The sequence below is a fragment of the Centropristis striata genome, chromosome 15, assembly GCF_030273125.1.
Source record: "Centropristis striata isolate RG_2023a ecotype Rhode Island chromosome 15, C.striata_1.0, whole genome shotgun sequence".
NCBI lineage: Eukaryota > Metazoa > Chordata > Actinopteri > Perciformes > Serranidae > Centropristis > Centropristis striata.
In genome coordinates this window covers 14,158,807-14,181,195 of record NC_081531.1, presented here as the reverse complement: position 1 = coordinate 14,181,195, position 22,389 = coordinate 14,158,807, and the positions used below count along the sequence as shown (strand labels likewise).

The 22,389-nt window shown below is 39.9% G+C and overlaps 1 protein-coding gene across 4 annotated transcripts in view; it reads right to left on the bottom strand.

The window, feature by feature from the left end:
- abr (ABR activator of RhoGEF and GTPase) overlaps positions 1-22,389 on the bottom strand; it is a 142,300-nt gene that overhangs the window by 25,770 nt on the left and 94,141 nt on the right. For all 4 annotated transcript variants that reach the window (XM_059351030.1, XM_059351031.1, XM_059351032.1 and 1 more), the window contains exons 15-16: positions 16,579-16,676; positions 16,341-16,472 (exon numbers count right to left, since the gene is read on the bottom strand). In XM_059351030.1, the coding sequence (XP_059207013.1) occupies positions 16,341-16,472; positions 16,579-16,676 (230 nt within the window). The remainder of the gene's footprint in view (positions 1-16,340; positions 16,473-16,578; positions 16,677-22,389) is intronic.

Here is a 22,389-nt window from a genome sequence, read left to right as displayed (position 1 = left end):
CCCTCTCGCTCCTCCACAGTCTAAATATGGTCTGCTCCCCGTTTCCGAAAACAAGATGGCGACGAGTGTAATGATGAACTCGATGCCTCAAACGGGCAGTCCACAAACCAATGGGTGACGTCACGGTGACTATGTCCATTATTTATACAGTCTATGAACTAAACAGGCAGCAGACCACCCAGCTCATGCTGTATGTCACGATAAAGAGGACAAGCTTGTCCGTCACCCTTCATCATCTCTTTTCTGTTTATTTTGTTCAGGCACTGTCGTGTTGACATGAAAAGTGACCTCACAGTCAGTTTCTCTATTTATCTTTTCTCTCTGTGCCCTTTAAGCTGTATAATCTCAACCTATAAGATTGTTCTTTACATTAACTATTTTAAAAATGAAAATTAAAGTGTAATTGTTAAATATGTTTTATCATTAAAAAAATTAAAATTATGGGGGAATTTTTCCCGACTCTATCCGTCAAAATGATGGACAACGCAAGAAATCTCCCAAAATGTCAAACTATTCCTTTGAGCAGGGCTGAATAGTGCAAAATAACACACTGGCTTTATTCAAAAGTTTGATTGTACTTGCACATGGTCTACAATTTCTTAAAAGTATTATCAGCATAAAATGTGGCCGTGGTGTAAGTATGTAAACAACTGAGAACATGCCTTAATGAGGGACATGAAATCCCTGATCATCAAAAAAATCTGTTTGGTAAGCTCTGACATTTTTTTTTCTTCCATCAACACTGCATCAGCTATTCTGTTCACTAATTCACAGCAGCATCCACACCCTTCTAGCCCCCCTTTTCTTTCCCCAATAATGAGAAAAAAAATTAAATAATAATAGTGTAGGGTCAAACCCTCATTAGTAGGTGAAGAAGCCATCAGCTTGAAAGTGGAAAATCAATTAGTTAATCAATGGAGCCTCTACCTGCTTCACCTCCTGACAAGTGTCCTGCTGATTGTGTTATGATGACCAGTCTCTGTGTAACAGTGTTAGCAGGGCAGCACAGTAAACCACCTCAGGCTCAGAAGGAGCAAGCGGTGGTTAAATGCTTTCTCTCTAATGTATCGCACATCTCTTCTTTTTTTTCTTCCACTTTAGCCTTCCATCTTTCTTCTTCCAATTCACAAATAAAGAAGACGGCTTAGCAACAAAACAAGAGTGTCTTTCCACTAATAATCGATACCAAACAGCCAGTGGCAGGATTAGTGACGCTAGATCACGGTGGCTTCTATCTAACCGGAGCTGACCTGCCTCCCTCAAACTGACCGAGTGAAACATCATCAGGTCATCCTGCAGGGAGAGGAGAAGATACAAGTGGGCAGAGATGCAATCAACCCAAACAACTCCTCTGCAGCTCCTGGAACACACACATACAGTACACATCCCTCTCCCGGCTATTATACAACACACATTACATAATTCATACAATTTGCGACTGTGAAATAGACTTCTGAGTTGCCCTCCCTCATAAACACCCACTCAGCTCTTTGAAAGCGGGACCAGCAGAGGGAACAGGTACAACACTCCCAGCACATTTTATCATTTTGCCAGGGACCTTTTCTCTTTTTTTTCCTTTTTCAAAAAACATCGCTGGATGAATTTATCACGACACACTGGTTATGCAACAGGCTGCTCCAAGCAAAACAATGCACAGAAAGCACTCGTCATTTGCAAAACACTGTGTGTTGAACACTGAACAGTGTTTTGATGCAAGATTACTTAAACTGGTAAGTTTCAGTGGTTAATTTCATTCAAATGGTACCATAATGAAGTTTTGCATACTACGATAAGAGAGAGTGCACCAATTGCTGAACAAACTTTTTTATCTGTATGTGTCACTTGATGTTGGGTTTTTAGTTTAAAAAAGTCAAAAGCTTAACAACATTCCTTAATGTGTGAATCAGCCAGAAGATCCAGTTGAAATGCTTTGATCCTTGTAATGTTACATGGGGCACCATAGTTGGATTTGGTGAGTCCATCCACACTAGCTAACCACACTGGCCACAATGACCTCATCTTTTACACAGCTGACAAGTTCAAAACATCCTTGCAGGGAGTCTGGAGGGACTTCAGAAACATTTCCTCCACGTGAAAACAATTACATCATCATTAGCCACATTTTTGGTGGCAAAAGAGGGCTAATACTGAGGTCCCGGGTCAAAATTCAAGAAGCAAATGGAAAGAGCTTTGTTATTACGGCTGCAGAAGGGGTAAACAAGGACAAAGAATCCATCTTATAGTCATTAGCATCATATGTTTACATCATTTTAAGTAATTACTGTGAATGTATCTGCCAAGTAAGGATTGTTTAGCTTCATTAGTGAAGGTAAACACCTGTCATGGTGGCCAGCTGTCTGCTAACATCTGTAAAGAGTCACTGGGTAAAAAACAGCATTATCAGCTGTGATTGCAGACTGTAAAAACCATCAAATACTATAATAATACCACAAAACCTGATTTAATAAAGACGCAATTTGGGACTTTAAAGTGTGGGAGTTGTTTCCGATATTTACTGATAAAATAAAAACTAATTAGATAAGGGTCCGTAGGATTAGTACACCAGCCCAGAGTTCACGCAGTTTGCACAGTCCCAACAGGAAATGGGCAGCCTCCCTCCCTCGCCCTGGGACAGGAAGTCATAAAGCAGGATCAAACGGCTGGCACTGCTCACGGTCCTGCCATATGAAGAGCATAATGTCACGGGAAGTCATAGACTCAACAACAACTCAAAGCCTTTGCAATAACTGAAGTTATGAAAACTTGATCCGCTGAAGGTAGCTGTGGGTTTGCGTTTGACTGGAGTGTGGATTCTGTACATAAACCAAAAAAAAAAAATCAACTGTCAGTCAGAAGTCATCTCAGTGTTACACTACCTGACCACATTTACATTAAACATGGAGAGGCCTTGTACCACTCTGATAAGTAGAGTGGAAGGAATATGGAAAGGTCAGCAGGATGTGCTGAAATGGGAAAAAAAGGGAAAACAAACACGAAAGCGCACAGGTTTGAGCAATGATCCTAGTGATACACAAACCCCTTATGTGAAAAGACACACTAAAACAACCCAAAACCCAGAAAGTAGTACATAATTTACATAGTATTTATACGTCAAGTGCTTTTTAACAAGTTAAGGTATGTAGTTAACTGGAAATCATTGAAAAATAATTGCATTTAGCATGAAAAACCTTTGAGCTAACAGACTAAAACCTTATAAATCCCCTTAGCTGTCATGCACATAGTGGATGTTGCTGTTATTTGTGTGTGACCCACTGTACCACTATGTTTAAATATAAAACTGGACATCTCAGCCACTGTACATCAACTCACGCTTACATTAGGGTTTAAGGTCACAGTCAAGATAAGGCTACAGGGTAAAAGCACTATTTTAAGGACCGTGGATTCACTTTAAATCTCCTTACAAGCCTGGGAAGAATACTATTAATAAGTTTACTTCCCTCAGCCAGCAGTTTTCATGTCCACTCATTTTCTCTCTGTCTAGCAGGCAAATTCACCATGCATGTGTGTGTGTGTGTGGCTGGGGGCTTTCTCTCTTGACTCACCCAAGAACACGGTTAGATCACTACAGGAGCTGAGCAGATGCCTCTGCAATACTCTAACATGCAAAAAGTGCATGCAGAAACCCAAAAATAACAGCTGCAGTACCTCAAGCTACTGATTAAGAGGCAGCTACTGTTTCATCTGCATATGGTGGGGAGCAAACACAAGATAAACACGAACCACGCGTTTGAGAAACTGACTTGCTTTAATAAATTCATCTTCATCAAAATGTCTCATTAGAAATGAACTCTGCTTTACTAATTGTATAGCATTGTATACCTTCACAAGTGTGTGAGTCACTTGGGCTTTAGCTGCCAGGCAGAGCGTGTAAAGACAGAGCTGACAGCTTACTGAGGCATACACACAGATATATTGGTACTTCAACAAAGACTGTGGGGCTCAAGGACAAGGAGCACCCTAGGAATGAGTATACAGACACACACTCATAGCTCTTGGCAGACAGCAGAGGTGAGGCTAATGTTTCAGAAATTACTGGAATTTTCAACAGGAATGTACAATACAACAGAAACATGACTGGAAACTACAGACAGACAATATTGAAACCTCATATGACCATGATGGTCAAAACATTTGTTGTTTTTCTGCTGTTTCTCCCATCTTGTGAGGAAACATCATTACATCTGAACCACTTCTGCTGATACAAAATGTTGTCATTGGATCATGGATGTTTTGCAAAGCTTTTCCTGAGGTTGTAGAACGGAAAACCAGGATGTCAGTAATCGCTCTGACACACTATACTGCTGGATTCTTATGAACGCTTCTGGGGAAAACGTTTAGAGTGAAACGCTGCACAGTAGACAGGATGTAGTAGTACAAGTATGGTGAACAGGGAGATTGCCTTCCTATTATTCCAAAGATCAGATAAAATTGGGTTTACTTAAGATACCACAACGCACTTTGGACTAAAGCCACAATTCATCATGACAAAAAATATCACATCATCGTAATTCCATTTATTCCTGGTGGTGACCACTGCTCTACTGTCCTCCTCACCATATCTCCATTTCCAAGAAGCAACTAAACCTCAAGCAGGCCCCATTGCAGATCAACCATCCTGCATAATGAGGTGCAGAACCACACTGGGCAAATGCTTGCTCAATCCCAGACCCCAGCTATGGCCATGTGGAAAGCATCGGAGTTCCTGCACAATCATCACGTCTAAACAAACAGCCGAGGAGAGCATTTTAACAAAGTGGCGTTTGAGTGAACGCTACAGCTTCATAATTGTCAAATCCCAAGCTTCCCTGACAGCTACAGATGGACATCCATCACATCTTACTGCTCTGGTCCCCTGGTTGGCAACTTGAAAGCCAGAATGGGGCTCTCCGTGCTGGGACACAGTGTGTTGCTGAGGCCCATTTACTTTAATATGGGCCAGCAAGCTGCCAACAACAACAAGAGGAATATGGATGCAGAGAGGGAGAAAGTTTTCTGGTCTCACTGGGGTTTTAGGGATAAAACAGACAGAGTTGCATCTGGTGGTCAGAGATGTGTTTCTGGCACGGATGTGAAATCTGATTAGGACAGAAAATAAAGGCAGAGATGGTGAGGGGTGTCTCCTTAGAGCTGTCCAAATAGGACGAAGGAGGACAGTGTGAAGGGCTGAGGGGGGTAGGGACAAACATTAGCTTTCATGCAGATTTAGATAAGAGAATCAATTCAACTCTCATGATATCCTGTTAAATACAACACTACAGCCAGCACCATAAAGCATAAAGACTAAAGAATGTCAGTATACCTGGCCAAGACGTAGCCTGACACATAACCACCCCATGAAACCACAGAATTGTTTTAATTAGGGGGCCAGCTGTTTCCCCTTATTTACAGTCTTTGTACTAACCTGACCTAACCAGTTACTGACTATAGCGTCATAATGCACAGGTATGAAATATATTCTCATCAGAAATTTGGAGATAAAATTAAAATATATTTTTTTAAGCCTCTGAGCAAAGGATATGATCTGACAACATTATAGTTAAGATTGGTTTAGGAAAAGATAGGGAACGTTGTGGTTTGAGTTTAAATGAGACTACTTTATTGAGGTTCTGGGACTTTCATTGTCATAGTTACAACAATAAACACTTACAGTAAGAGAATAACTATGGCTGTGGTTAAAAGAAATCAACATTGCCCGTTGGTTGGAAACAGGAGACAAACATTGTTTTCCAGGTTTGAAAGTCCAAAATTTGGTTAACTCAGCCATTCAACTTGACTATCTCCATTCAGCAAATGTTCTAGCTCTATGATAACATTTTGACTTCCTCCTTTGCTCTTGATGGGCACAACTAATACGGCTGCTAGAAGGCTAGAGGACTTGACCTGGCGAAATGGTGAAATGACTCCACTTAAAGATTTGAATACCAAGGTAAATCTGGTAATACATCAAAGAAAATAGAGCAGCAACAAAAGACCCTCATCCATTGACCACACAGGGATTTCACAGACCAGAGACAATCCACGGGTTGAGCCTCGCAGTGCGCTGGCAGGCAGAGCCAAGCATGAAATGAGCTTTGCCCCTCGGAGAGTCAGACTGGGACCGTGATGAGAGGGATGAGGTGAATATCTTTCCCCAATGTCATCTGTTGTCTATAAATCCACAGCTTGAGAGCAGCCAGGCCATGTGTGAATGTGGAGTTTATATGCGAATTAGAAGAAAAAAATGACTTGCCCTGCACCAAGGGGAAGTTAATTAAACTAGAATGTCTCAAGATACTAAACCAGTTGTTGCAGAGAGACCACCAAAGCAAAAACACAAGGTTTAATCAAATTAAATAGTGTTTTCTCATATTGATATTGCATTTATTCGATAGTTTGCAACTCACAGACCATCCCTACTGTGATAAGAAGAGCTTATTGTTCTAAACACAGGAGGGTTTAAAAGACAGCGAGAGGCTGGGTTAAGATGTTACCTAAAAGTCTAGTTGTCATTATTAATAACCACTTATTACTTCTCTGTGAGTATCTCCAACTGTAGAGCCTTTCGCACTACAATCTTAAAGTCTCCAAAGCTACTAAGCAGCTGAAACAAACAAGAGGCACTGTGGACTTTAGTAAAAGCCAAGTTAACTGATCCTGGTCGGTTAAAACGGGAAAGCTCAAGCTCTTGTAGCTGGACTGAGAGACTCTCATCACCTCTCATGGTTTTATCTGAGCGTAGACATTGACAGCCTTTGTGTTCAAATATGACACTCTTTGTATCAGCTGACCCCCCCTCTCTTTCAGACTGTTTCCAATTATTCCTGAACCCTGACTCTTCTACAAGACAAAAGGGTGGTAGTATATGCGAGGAGAGATTCACGGTGTCCCTCTGGAGAGCATTTCGTTCCTCAGCCTGTGATGAGCTCCTTTGTTCTCACTTTAACACTCAGCATCACATAATTGGCCACCATCTGGGGCTCTCATTCCTATTCTCCTCCTCCATGTCTTTCTCCTCTGTGTCTCGCTAACTGCGCTCTCCACGTGTGCTGCATATGCATGTTCATGGTAGGAAATCATACATCTGTTGTCAATCCCTTACACTTCCCTGAAACATTATGTAATGTTATAATGAGGGCCAATTACAAAGCCAGCTTGCTCTAGACATTTCTGAGATCCTGAGCAGCGTGTTTGTATTTTCTACTGGAAAAAAAGGACATACAGGGATAAATGGGATGGCGAGGGAAAAGGATATGTAAAGGGGTCACACAGAGATCCTCTGGGATTTAAATTTTGACTTTATTCTTTCACTGGATCCTTAGTCATCCAACAGCTACAGCAAAGCGTTCCTGCTTTGCTCTTCCTACACGGTTCACAGTTCACTCTTTATCCCTGGCTGAATCAAGAGTCTGTCCAACGCCTCCGACTTGTACGGAGTCCAGCAGCTGTGATTTCACCCAGCTCTGGCATCTCTTTACACATAACGTAACTAGTTACATTCAGTTTTTATTAAGACTGTGTTTGTAGCTTTCAAAGCTGAAATCATTAATGTTTTTCAGTCATTCTAGCACTGTGACTCTAGAAGATATATACAAGTCTCTATTGCAACAATTCCCTAATTGCCTCTTCCCCCCTAACTACAGCACTTACAATGTCAGGTCCCAGGACATTTTAAAATTACCTGAGCCTCTTGTTCACAATGAACATGGGAAAAATGGTTTAAAATATTATGCTGCATGCCAATGAAATGAACTCCAAAACAAATGAAGTAACATTCTCTCGTTTCAATCAAACATTTAGATAAAAATGTACTCATATACAGTACCAGTCAAAAGTTTGGACACACCTTCTAATTCAATTGTTTTTCTTTCTTTTTTATTTTTTTTTAAATTATTTTCAACATTGTACATTAATACTGAAAACATCAAAACTATGAAAGAACACATATGGAATTATGTAGTAAGCAAAAAAAGTGTTAAACAAACCAGCATATGTTTTATATTTTAGATTATTGGAAGTAGCCCCCTTTTGTTTTTATTATTATTCTATTCTTTTCTATTCTATTATTCTCTCAGTCAGTTTCATGAGGTTTTCACCTGGAATAGTTTTCAGTTAACCGGTGCACCTTGTCAAGAGCTAATTTGTTGCATTTCTTGCCTTCTTAATGTGTTTGAGACCATCTAAGCAAAAGGTGCTACTTTGAACAACTTAAAATCTAAAACATATTCTGATATTTTTTAACAGTTTTTTCATATTTTTGATGTCTTTAATATAAATCTACAATGTAGAAAATAATAAAAAATAAAGAAAAACCATTGGATGAGAAGGTGTGTATAAACTTTTGACAGGTACTGTATTTGCAATCACTTTTGGAAATGCTTTTCTGAACTGTGAAAATCTATTATTGTTGTCTGTGAATTATCAGTGCATCTGTCTATGCCTAAACTGTAAATATTTGTTTTGTGAAAAAGAGATCCTGATCTCATTCACACTACCTGTATGGTTGTCAACCAAAACTTGATTCCATATCAGAATCAATAACAAAAGAATAAGTTCCCATCAGAAAAAAACAACAGAATTTTGGTTCATTCTAAACAACTTCCATGAAATGTTGTACAGTCATGGCTTCCAGTGGACTTTGTTGATACCAAGAGCAAGAGAACACCTGATACAACAAATCATCTGAGTGAAGAAAGTTCAGGCGATTGAAGAAGAGTTATGTCAGTCGTGCTTTTGATCGGTTAGAATGAAAACCTGCAGCCATGCCGGCCCTCTCATGGATCATTTTGTTTTGGTGAGTCAGTCGGTGCTACTTCACTCTGGTGGATAATAACAAGATACAATACAACTAGACGCGAATAGATCTCAGTTATTACCCAGTGATTTATGCAATGATCGAGCAGACAGAAAGCAAAAGCTGTGGGTCAAAGTGCAAACTACTCTTACTCACAATACAAATGTATTTAGGCTACTTGCTCTCTATAATTACCATCATTCCAATGATGTTTAAGCACATGTCAGCCTTCATCAGACTATAATGTCAGGACAGTTCTACATACAAACATTTGGTTTTGCTGCTCTCCCATTTTATATAAGAATAACCAAAATCATTATCAATAAAACCATGTAAAGTGGCTAGATATCAGCTCTTAAATTAAAATCTTTTGTTCTTATCATTATATTTGTCCAAACAAATGTACCTTTAGTTGTACCAGGCATTAAAATCAACAAGAAAGCAAGGAGAAAACAAGGGTGGTCTAATCATTTTTTCCATGACTGTATGTTAGAAATTCTTATCCTAACCTTCTCCACCCATCCTTGAAAATCTTCAAGAGAACACCAAAAAAAGCATCAAGCTGGATGACAAATGTTTGTCAAATTTGTCTGTTTTGTTTTCACACTGTCACGTGAAATATATTTGGCAGGTCAGGGGCTTTTCCTATTCGACTCACAAAGAGAAAAACAGTGGGTATCTGCATGTTTGCAGGATCTAAGAGTGCTTTCAGGAGAGCATGTAGTTATTTAGGGCATGTATATCCCAAGTGGCAGAGAGTGGATGTTTCAAGTGGGAACAAAGGCTGTCTAAGTGAGGGTTGTGACGGAGGAGTTTCTTTGTGGAAAGATGACAGGGGAAGACTAAAAATCCATCAAAACACTGCTATCAGCTCCACTGATCAAGGATCGTCTGATGAGGAAGTCGGCTTAATTGGGACTCATCAATAAAAAAGCACCATATGCTCCAACACAGACAGGCTATGAGGGATGAGCCTCATTAAAAAATATAGTAGAAAAAAAATACTATAGGGAGCATAAAAAATGAAATAAGTGGGTTTATGAAGAAAAGAGCAATGAGGAATAGGATGATCTTTGTTACTGAATGATTCTACATGCTCCATCCATCTGCAACCCCCACCCTGACACACACCTAGCCAGACAAAGGAGACGCGAGCTAATAAACACCAGCTAATGTAGCAGACTGAAGTTATTGATATCATTTACAACATATTCGCCCATCACCCATTTGTGTGTGTATGTGTGTCTGGTTTGTCCCCAGGGGGGCTGAACACACACAGCAGAGTCCCATCTGTTAAAGTTGTTGACAGCTCTTTGTGTGTGTGTGTGTGTGTGTGTGTGTGTGTGTGTGTATGTGTGTGTGTGTGTGTGTGTGTGTGTGTGTGTGTGTGTGTGTGTGTGTGTTTGTGTGTGTGTGTGTGTGTATGTATGGCCGCAGGGGGTGTGTAGGGTGGAAGCATGACAGATCACAACCCTAAATGACGGGGGGGGCAGACACAAAATAAATGACACCATCTATAAGACACTAATTCATATGAATACCTACACACTGAAGCATGAACACACACACACACATACACACACACTCATTAAAACCACTGAGCTCCATGTTCAAACCAAATACTACATGAAATACCGCCACCCTGCATGCCCCAGAGGCAGGGCTGTTTCAATAGAAAATACATAGAAGAAAAACAAATCAGTTGGGAATCCTGGGCACAGTTTTCATACAAAGCTAATGGAAGGAAAAAAATAATTTTGTTCCCATTAGTGTTAATTCTGTGTTACATAACTATATAAAGAATCCAAAATATCTTTCTTTGAAGAGCCACCTTCTCCCTCGTCTTACAAATACTTTTACTGTTTTCCCTTTACTGCTTATACATACTGTACACATTACAAAATGCACTCACTGGGCTATATTTCATTACCATGACAGCCTGTTGTTGGCATGGTGTTTGATCGAGTGCTGAGAGATTAGATCACAGTTTGAGGCCTGCACTTTCTGCACTGGCTGAGTGCCACTGGTCCACCAGCCTCACCACTAATTCTCTCAATGGCCAGCCGGCTATTATCCCAAACAACAGCACTTTCACCAATAAACCCTTCACATAGCATGTAAATGTCAAACTTTGCATCTAATGCTTGATGCAGAGGGAAGTGCTTCAACTCTTAAGTGGGAAGGAGAGTGCGGATAGATGCTCGCCCTCAAACTTTACAACCCCTTTGCACCCGTACCTTTACAGTAACTCCCGACTAATGCGTGCACCCCTGTTCAACTCCTCGGGCTTTGGTGAGGGAGCTAAACGCTGCCAGGAACAGCTTCATCGCCCCTTTCCTTTTTTTGTTCCTAATGCCCGACTTCTCTGGCTCGCGTCATCTCTGGGAATTTGTTCAAAACTATCATGTTACTGCTTATCTGCCATGGGGAATGAGGGGGAAGGGGGTGTGTGATTGTTAGGGATGAATGGGAGGAGAAAGGGAGAGAGGGGGTCGAGAGGTTGAGGTGGTGTCCCTTCGCTGGGGGCATTACTGGAGATGTTACATGACATAAGGAATAATTGGATAATCCAATGTGGCTGACACAACGTGCTACATACAGGGGAGACACTGCAGAGGACATGCAGTTCCTCTGGAAGTATGAGACATGCAAAACTGTGAGGAGGACATTCAGAACTGTGTGGTGTTTGCCATGATCTCTCAACAATGTGGATGCCACTAATGTGCTGATTGCTATATCACAGGGGTTTTTAAAGTCTGACACCGTGGGCCCTTCCTTATACAAAACAGAGACAACTGCACTCCAACAGCCTTCCTTCTATTCTTCATCTTAACTTTAAATTAGCGAATAATCACGGTCTACGTTTCGGGATAACAGTTCCCATAATTTGGGAGGTAAACAAGTAGTGTAATGTTGCTATGCACTGTTAGCTGTGAGCTATTACTTGAGCCCAGCTTTTATTGCTATTGACAAACTGCCATCATTAAAATTATGCTGAATTAGGTATTAGCAATTCCTGTTTCCAGTGTTCCAATGGATGTACAGAGCACTATCACAAGATTTAACTGATAATAAAGAAATGTTAAACACATTATGACTCCTGAGTTACCAGGAACATTGTTTTTCTATGATTTCCAAGAACATTTCTGGACATTTATTTACGATGGATATCAGAGATAATGATCTTCAAGAAGTGTAATTCACACTGAATCCAAAAAAAATGTGTATCATGCCTGTGTGTTCAGATTTGGCTGAGCACTGACTCCAAGAAGGAGTATGTATTTTGATGCAATAGGCAGTAAGGGTTTTAAAGTACCAAAACTGCCTCCATGAGCTGTTAGTCACAGTCAATGCTGCCGCCCAGCTGCTGATCATGTTGATATGCTGGCCAGACTACAACAACTACTGTAACATCTAGTTGTTTTTCAAACACCAACATGCTCATTTTCCTTTCACCCTCCCTGTTAACCTCTGCGTCTGAAAACTCAACGATATGAATCTAGAGCCTTGAAAACATGTCACTTCCACTGGAATCCCATTTTCTCTTTCTGTGTCTTCCTCAAAAGTGCGACAGACTAAACGACTGAGGGTGCTGGTGGGTGTATGAAAGACAACACACTGTTCCCCTGATAAGGCAAGAAATAAAAGCCCTAAGAGGTGAGCCCAGGGGAGGGTGGAATGGGGTGCACGAGGGCCGGATTACCAGATGAAAGCATCGCTGACGCTGAGTGATATGATGCATTCCGGCTACACAAAGCACCGGGGCTGTTAACCTAAACAGTTACATAACCGGTCCTGTGAAGATAAGTATTACAAGGAACAGCCGACACATGAGGGTCACTTGAGAGAACTTGCGCAGCGCATTAGGCAGACCAGGATACTGTTTGTACTTTCCACTTATAACCAGTTCACGTCAGTTGAGTTTGGTGTTCCTTTAAAGCATGACTGAACAAAATCTTGGCAACCAGAGATTTTTTAAGCATCAAGCTGGCAATGAAATATTATGAGAAATTAACAGAGTCTGAATAATTTGTTATTAAAAAAGACTTCTGTCTCCTCATTGGAGCTTTGAAAATCTAGTGTCAACGTTTGACAACAAATATAATTGAACGTCTGGTTGTAACTGAAGTCACATCATGTGTACAAAAAGTTTTTTTAGCCTGCAGATAATCAATGCTTTCAAAGCAAAAACATTAGTGACAACATGCCAAAGAAATAACACACTGGAGGCAGCGCTTTTCTTTAACTGGCAACTGTGGGAGCTGATACTGATCAATTTTCCAAATCGCCTGCTCTGAGACATTTAAGAATCTATTTGTGTTGCCAGTTTGAGAGACAGGGGGAGAGAAACCCCGACATTGTTGCCGTTTACTGTGGATTAACAAGCTGACCTCAGAGATCAGAGGTTATCTGCTCGGGGGACGCCTGTTGGGCGAAGTGCTGGAAATAAATGGTGGTATTTTCCCCTGTGGACAAGCAACTCAATCAAGCTAACATGATTGTGCTACTGTCGGCTTTCTCTTACGCTTTTCCTTCACAGTGTTTGTGCATGTGCTCACTGGTGGACAGTACACCTCCATACCCTCAAAATAAAATCCTGCATCAAAAATTTGCTTGTCAGTATCAAAATAAAAGCTCTGGCCCAAATCACAACATCTTCTGATGACAGAGGCGATTAACTTTCTCATCAGTAACTAAGTGAATAACAGCAGTGGGTAAAAAAAGAAAACTTCCAGCCCAATATGCCCATTTACGGTCAGTCAGTATTCCACAAGCTTGTTAAATAAATCAGAGGGTCTCCAGAGAGGAAAGCAAAACATTGAAGGCTCCTTCTAAACTCAGCTCCACCAGGAAAGAAAACAGCTCGGGTCCAAGTGAAAGTCTCTTTAGGATTGCACTTTGGACCATAGAGCAGACTGATGTCCTTCTGACTAATCCTTTGCAAAAATGCACAATACATAGGTTCCCTGGCGGCCATATGACATAAGATATCGCCGTAACATCAAAACATCAGTCCCAACATGTCTCTAAACCAAACATAAACACTGAGCAGTCAGAGGAAACAGTCTTTACTCAGGATTTCATCACGTTCAAGTGACAATAAATCAAAAGTACATAGACGTAAGAATCCAACTTTGGTTGAGAATATCTTGAAAACACACAAAATGTTTAATTCATCATTCATACGTCCTTTAACTCTCAACAATGTAGACAACAGCATTGTGCTGACTGCTGTAAAACAAGTCTGACACCTTGCTATGCTCCAGGTTGTGATACTATATTTCCCATAATTTTGGAGCTTTGGGGGACTTACATTAATGTATGTATTAGCGATTAGCAATTCTTGTTTTCAGTGTACCAGTGCATGTACAGACAACTATCACTGGATTACTTTGACACAAAATTAGTTCATTGATTGATGGTGACAATATCCACAGCAAATTACTTTTTTTTTTTTTTTACATTTCTTTAGATAACCAACCTGGACTATCTTTTTTTTTTTTAAACATCTGATATTGTATCAGTGTCATCTGATGCGCAGTTGTAGGGCTGTACAGTCCAAAACACAGAGATATTTAGTGACTATCATATATAACAAAGAAAAGCTTCAAATCTTCACAAATGCCTGCTATTTTTTTCTGAATAAATGACTAAAGTAATTTTTTTGATGCCAATTAACTTTCTGTTAATCGACTAAATTACTTAATTGACTCCTCATTGCAGCTCTACACAGCTGATAGATTTACTGTAGACTGTTTCTCTATAAAAATCGTCCACTTCTTTCTTTACCGACTACACAACCCCCTCTATAGTGTAGTGTACACTCACACACTATTCCCACTCTCTCAGAGTCTCTCAAAGAGAACATGCCATTCTCTCTCTCTATTTCTATCCCCTTTCTCTATTTTCCCCTTCTCACAGCAAGCCAGAGAACATGTGGTGTATTTATTTATTTTTTTGGCTGTTGTTGGCTGGAAGTGGATGTTCCCAGCAGCAGCAGCAGCAGCAGCAGCAGCGATTGTCTCTCTGACTGGCAGCCATACACGACAGGGCGGGTTTTACTGTCATATAAGATACAATGCTGAACCATTGATGTTTATGATGATGGGATAGACCCCTTTAGCAAAGGAAAGGGAATTAAATCGAATATCATTCATCTTCATGGCTGTGCTTGAAAAATTATAAAACCAATTCTAAAATCTATTTAGTCAGCCAATCTTTTATCAGGAGTTGAGTCCTGACCCAATTAACCCAATCACGCCGGCAAGGCAAGGTTTAATTATTTTCTACCACACTACACTCAGAAGCAATGATTGACAGGTAGCTATAGATTTCCATCATCTCCCTACAGAAGGTGCCTGTATTATTTTTTTTTAGAAACAATCAAGGTCACAGTAAGAATAAATCCAATGCCACATTAAGGTGCATGTGTATCTGATACAGTTGAACAAGGAAAGTATTCTTGTGTGGTGCACACTCACTCTCATTCCATTTGCTCTTCAGAGGGAATCAAAGGCAACACTCAAGGACACAAATCATCAAACTGAATGAGAAAAGCATGGAAAGTGGTGGTGCCAAACAGGAAATGCTACAACAAATATGTCGTGGGTGTTTTTTTCCCCTCATTCAAAGACTGTTTGAAAGACATACGACAAGGTCTGAGGAGAAACAACATATGCAACAAAGAGCATAAGATGTTTAAGTTATGTCGGAGGTGCATCCTCTCCTTTAAACATTACGTGAATGATTTAAGTTTGCCCCACTTTCTATGTTAGACAGGAGATTTGTATTCCCACTGCAACTTGTCATTGATGCTACTTTTACCTGCGACTGAAAATGTTTCTCTATGTGTGGCAGCAACAAACAAATCTTGAAAAGTTTTAACAGATTGATATTTTCTGTTAAGTTTGCAGAGTTAAAGTATCAGAAGCAGGTTCAAAAATAACCTGCTACGTGCTCACCTCTGGCACTCTGCATCACTTGAGATAAACATGAGGACATTAAGTGACGATAAGAGCCACTAAAACCCTCAGAGCTGACCCAAATTCATGATGTGAGCTCTGTCGATTGCAGAGGAGGAAAGTGCGACAGCAGCAATTGGACTCAATTGCAGGAAAAATGACAGGAGTCAAGCTTCACTTGACCAAAACAGATTTTCCGAAGAAGTTCTGAAAAAATTGAGACACGAGTTCTCTGCTTATGCAAAACCTCAACAACGATGCAGAGGAGAGGGCAACGTTTTGCCTTAATGCAAAACAACACAGATTCCACTGTGTAGGCAGGATCTCGTTAACCAGACTGAAAGGGATTTTTATTGGAACATTTCTCACAACACAGGGGAAACCCCCCTTAAATAAACTCTCTTTCAGACTGTTAATCTAACCAGAGTCATTAGAAGTCACCGCGACAAAACCACTCCATTGTGCGCTGAGGCTAGACAGCTAATTAAAATGAGTCATGTGTTGGGAAAAGTCCCCAAGAGGACACACACGTGTGTCTTTGTGTATAGGTTGTTTGGGTGATGAGCTGTCAGCAGCTATCCTCTTACCTGGACTTGCCCTTTGCCCATGATCTTGTCCACAATCTCGTTGTCGTCCTTGTTGAGCATGCTTTTGTCGTAGCATTTCTCGTAGCACAGGATCCGCAGGTACTGGGAGCCCTCCAACTCAATCTCAAACTCCTGTTCAGCCACACAGACACAGAAGAGAAAGGATATTATATTTGTTGTTGCATGTCGGCAAAAAACGGAGCAATATACTGTAAAAGGAAGCGTCTTGGTGACTGACTTCGTTCCACTGGGGCTCTGCGGTGTCTCTGAAGACACGGGTCTTGGCCTTGCTGACAAAGTATCCAAACGAGTCCACTTCAAGGGTGCAGTATAGATCTAGGAGAAAACACAGATCCATCAAAAACGCTAACCATTTAAAACCACTGAATAAACATGTGTAATGTTATGACAGATTATGACAACTGATGATGCTGTGGAGTCAACTGGAATGCTTCTGTTACAGAATTCCCATTTTTACCATCTTATAGTAAAATACAGCCATAAAATAGTTATTACAGCCATTAAAACACACTTTAAGTGGGCAATGATGTCATTGCATGGAGATAATGTCGTTTATGAAAGCTGAACATAATTACAGTAAGGGCTTGGTGATTAGCCTAATTTTATTTTCAATTACTGTTTTGGCTCCAAATGATTATGAGAACAAGGAAATCTAAATAAAATACTTATTGTGATGCATTACGTTTTTTTACAATGAACGTCTTGTTTTGAGTTGTTTTATAAACCCAGCAGACACCTTCCTTCACCTGTTTTCACAGAGTAACTGACTGGAATACGTTGAGTACAGCTTTCTAAAATATTGAATACCATTTCATTTGTTTTAGTAATGGTAGTATTTGTTTCTTATTTGTAACTTGAGTTATATATAAGTCATTTTTATACCTTTATATATTGAATATTATCATTTAGCAGTTTGTTTTAGTTGTGGAAGTGTTACAACAACAAGTTATTTTTGTTTATGTTGATCAAATGTTTTGATGTGAAAAAATGCTGAAATATAAGAATGCTTTCAAAAATAGAAATGTTAATAGTTTGTTTTCATCAATTACCAAAATGCAAAGTGAGTGAACAGAAGAAAAATGTATATCAAATTATTATTTGGTGTGACCTCCTTCTCACTGAGACAATGGATCAATATTATAAAGTTTAGCAGAAGCAAAAATAATTTCAGTAAAATAAAAAGAAAAAAAGCCCTCCTCCAAGTGTCATTCAGACCTGAGACCTGTTGGAAAGCAGCATTTCCAAAAAGGTTTTCACAATGACATTAAGTACAGAACTGCAATGAATGTATACTTAAAAGAAAATAAAAAGGTTATGTTCCATCAAAGTGAAGCCCTTTAAATTGTCAATATGTTGTAGCTGACAGACATCAATCTCCTGCCTGTGTACACATCATTCACTCTTAACATCCTCGTAGCGCAGCCAGCCATCCCCTGGGATCAGCTCACACTCAATTCTTACACGGAGCAATTAAGTCTGGTAATGTGTTTCTTTAAATGCTTCTGTAGCGCTTCCTGCAGACCTCGCTGCCGGCTGTCTGAAAAGTGTCAATAGTACGTCCTGCAGCCCGGACCCGCTCCCTCGGGTTGACCTCCATCTGACAGCATGATGGATGGATGTGCTGCTCAACCTTTAACCAGGAGAGCCACCAAGATTGGGCGAGGGAGCTTGAGACAGAAGCGAGGGTGGGGGGCTGGTTGATTCTCATGTACATACAAACCACTTGACAAAGAAAATGTATGCACTGCAGCATCAAAAACACCAGCCTGACCTGCGCGTTGGTTAACGCTACAGAGAGATAGCACCTGTGTGAGCTATGAAGCAAACATATGTGGCCATATAACACTAACAGTACTTTACAGTATAATGGAACCTCATTCCATCTGGTTTCATTCCTTCTTTGTTTGTTTTCTCAGCATCCTGAAAGGCTCTGACATAATTACTGCCAATGAGGAAGAGATTAGCTCCGGTGGTATGAGGGAAGCTCGGTGGAAGGGAATTCAGTGTGACCATCTGGGGGATATTTATAAAAAATGGAGCACTTATCACATACTTCCGCTACATACGGAAGCATAACAGCTCCAAGGCTGTCAACTCCGCTCTGACATCCGACATCCCAGAAATAAACAAACTACCTGTCAGAGTCTGCTGCACTGAAGAGATGGGATGACATTTTTGATACATCAAAAGTGATCAAGCTCACTTTATACTGAAGATGCAATTCAGACTGGCACTTTGTTATGACTACATAAACAGATGTTGATTGTGTTCAATTGAGGGCATTTCTTTGAAACACTACTATGATTTAAATCTGTTTTTCATCCGACCCGCAAAGAAAAGTGTATTCATAGTCCTCCTGAGCAGCTCCTACTTTTCTCTGGAAGTTGATTTCCTCTCCATCTGAAATGGGTTTATGTGCCCGGAACTAAAATTTAAACAAGGCCAGGGAGAGCATATTTCGAGAGGCCTTTTTGCGTCCTCACTGTGGATCCAGGAGGGCTTTAAGAACTAGGACAGACTAAAAGAGGCCAGGAACTCCATAAGTTTTTATTTTTCCTGGCAGGTCACCATCAGGCTCCGAGTGTGAGGGGGATAAATTGGTCAGCATGAGGTCTCTGACCCTAAATTCACGGGTTAATGAATACCATCCTCTTCCATCTCAATTAACTGAGCACTGCAGCCCTGTGTGCCGAGTGTGCTTTCATACAGGAGGCTAATCTTTGCCAGAGGCTGTGTTGAATGCTGGGTTGAACTGTGGGCTCACAGAGTTAGGAGACAAGTGATAATCAGTTAAAGTAATCAGTTTCTCTACAGCTACAAGTCCCAGCCACCAGAGCAGCTGTCTGTCTGTGTGTTTTGCTGGAAGGCTTCAGGAGAAAATGTTCTTCTAAGAGGACAAAATAAGGACGGAACAGACATAATCGAATTGTTTTCATAGAACCCAGAAGGAGAAAACTAATAAAAGCGTGGTAAAAGAAAAAAAATGAATGGGAATGAATGGGAACGCATGTAGCCATGGCTGGATTTGATTGTACGCAGAAATCACGAGAGTGAGTCACGAGAACATGTGAAGACTAAGAGCAGTGTTTGGCCTTTAATTTTTATGGGAACAGTGGCGAGTGATGAAAACTTTGGTTTTGTAAAAAGCACTGCTAGTTCGACTTTCTTTTGTCATGTAGCATGGGCACTATTATTTCATGCTTAGCTAAATGTATAACAAATATGACTGAAATTTAAATCTCTTTAAGCTCAACTAACAGGGTCCTACATCTTCTAGCACTTTACAAGAATTCTTCATAACATTTAATGAGAGGGTATTGTGCCATAAAAACTATGATAAATAAAATATATATGTACAGTACTGTTCTAAATATAAAAAAAAGGAATGCTTTCTAAAATAGAAATGTTTATAGGTTATTTTTATTAATTAACAAAATGTAGTGAGTGAACAGAAGAAAAAATCTAAATAATTTTTTCACACCTGCCTAAGACTTTTGCACAGTACTGTATATACAGTATGGGGAAAAAAATTAGACAATTTTTTCCTTCAAATTTATTGTTCATTTTAATTCCTGGTACAACTAAATGTACATTTGTTTGGACAAATATAATGATAACAACAAAATAGCTCATAAGAGTTTAGTTTAAGAGCTGTTATCTCGACATTTTCCATGGTTTTCTTGATAATGAATTTAGTTATTATCAAGAGCTCTTAAATTTAACTCTTATGAGTTATTTTGGTTGTCATCATTATATTTGTCCAAACAAATGTACCTTTAGTTGTACACCTTGAAAACTAGGGTGGTCTAATAACTTTTCCATGACTGTATATACAACAAAGTGTCTTATTCATAATGTGTCGCATGTGTATGTTTGTTAGTATTACACCCTATATACACCCTCTGGCACTTAATTATTAAGGATTTCAAGGATTTCCAGGACCAACAAGAACTTGAACTGCAGCTTATTATAACTGTGCTCACTTAAAGATTTCACTCAGTTTGTTGCAGTTTAATGTAGATCTGTACACACTCTTGCTATGAAGCAGAGGCGACTGCAGTCTCACAGCATCAACTTGCGGCGCCTGTTGAATACATGCAGGGGGAACAATTCACAGTGTCACTTGTTGACACTCACATATACTCGAAAATAAACCAAGTACAAAGTAAACATGTTTCGCACCTCTCTACTAGGTCATGTTTTCCACTGATTTTTTTATTCTGAGTTTTTGGGAGATGCTCCACTCCCAGCTCCTTCCTCTGTGACCCAGTTTGACAACTATGCCCTGGGCTGAATTTGAAGCCCTTTCCCACTGCGGGGGGAGGGATCGTTGTCACATAAATAACACAGCTCCAATAACACATTCTGGTACATGCTTATGTGAATTTTCAATCAAACCAGGAACAAAAAGAGGCTATTGTTGAGGATTATAGTCTACTTAACAATCCGAACCACTGAGTAATGACTGCTATTTCAAGTTATTACACACTGAAATTCTGATAATAATTAACATATTCCTCACTATAAAGCACAAACTGTACACATAAACCACTATACATAAGAGCAGCAGATTCCTGTACAGAATAACGACAATTTTGCAGCACAACATCTGCATAAAATCTGATCTGATCCCATCATTAGGCTACATCTGGAGGAAATGGTGTAATTTCAGTAATTTGTGGTATTGGAGGGAATTATAGAGGCAGCAGACACAGTGTTTTGAACACAATGACTCCCATCAACTTCATGATCACAGGGCTGTTTTCAAAACATCCCTAGGAGAAAAATGATACATTCTGTCAGCGCTGGTTATGTTTCAGAATCAGGAATCTACAGGGGGATATTAAAAAATATTACAAACATCCATCTATCTCTGAAGAAAAATTAAAAAAACTCACTGCTGTAACCATCAGTGCAATTACAAGCAAGGCATTTCAATGCAAAATGTTTATAGGACACTGAGGAAGAGATAATGTCATAATATGACACAAGTGAACCAACTATAAAGCAATTAAATCACAATATGCAAGGCTTGAAGAGAATGATAATGCAATATAACACAACAAAGTTGAGTGGGTAAAAGTACAAAGTTTGTATTAATGAAATGTATTATTTTTGCATGCGAATGGCATCAGTAAACTCTTTACAGTTTATATGTTTAACTGATGATGAACAGCTGTGGTGGTGAATAAAAAGTTGGGTAAACTTGCTCATCTCAGCATCATGGGCACAGCCAGTATACTCCCACGTATAAACACTTAACTGCTCACACATGCACATATATAAAAATACCGTTATCTACACAGCAAATTCCTAACCTAAAAACACAGGTGCAGCAGTGCTGCACTGCGGGTGCACAGTGACTCTATTCCAGAGCAACTGTGAGAACACAGCTGAATAACAAAAAACAGATTGATGTGTTGTATAAACTGAACCGAAGCATACATTAATATTCTTTTTTATTATTATGGCAGTTATGCACTATATATCCAGCGCTCTCTTTTTTCTCTTGCATATATGTGATGATAATTACACATATGATGGTTTATCTATCATGCTGATTAAGTTTATCACCACCAGGGAAAGCTCTCTGTATTTCTCAGTGTACCAGAGTTGTGGCGTCAGTAGTGATATTTCTGCACCGGGGCACCAGTGGTTTTGAGTTTTAGAAACTCAGCATTTGAGGAAGAATTTAAGTAAAAAGAAAAACTCCTGGGAGCAGGAAGGATGCAGAGAGCACACCTGCAGGCATACGTCGACAGGGTTTGTGTGTTTTCATCAGAGGGGGGAGAGCAAAGTTCTACACGGCAGCTTTAAATACGGCGGGATGTCCGCGCTGTCTCTGTCTGGTCCCTCTGCTGCAATCGACTGCAATCAGCCACTTCTTTTGCTGAATACAGTGAAGAGGAGGGTTTGTTTGTTCTCTTCTCCAGGCACAAGTTGTTGGTCTCAGCGATCGCAAGAATTTTAACATGAGTCAACTCTGCATAAATCCTCTAGTGGTTACATGCATACATTTTGAGATTTT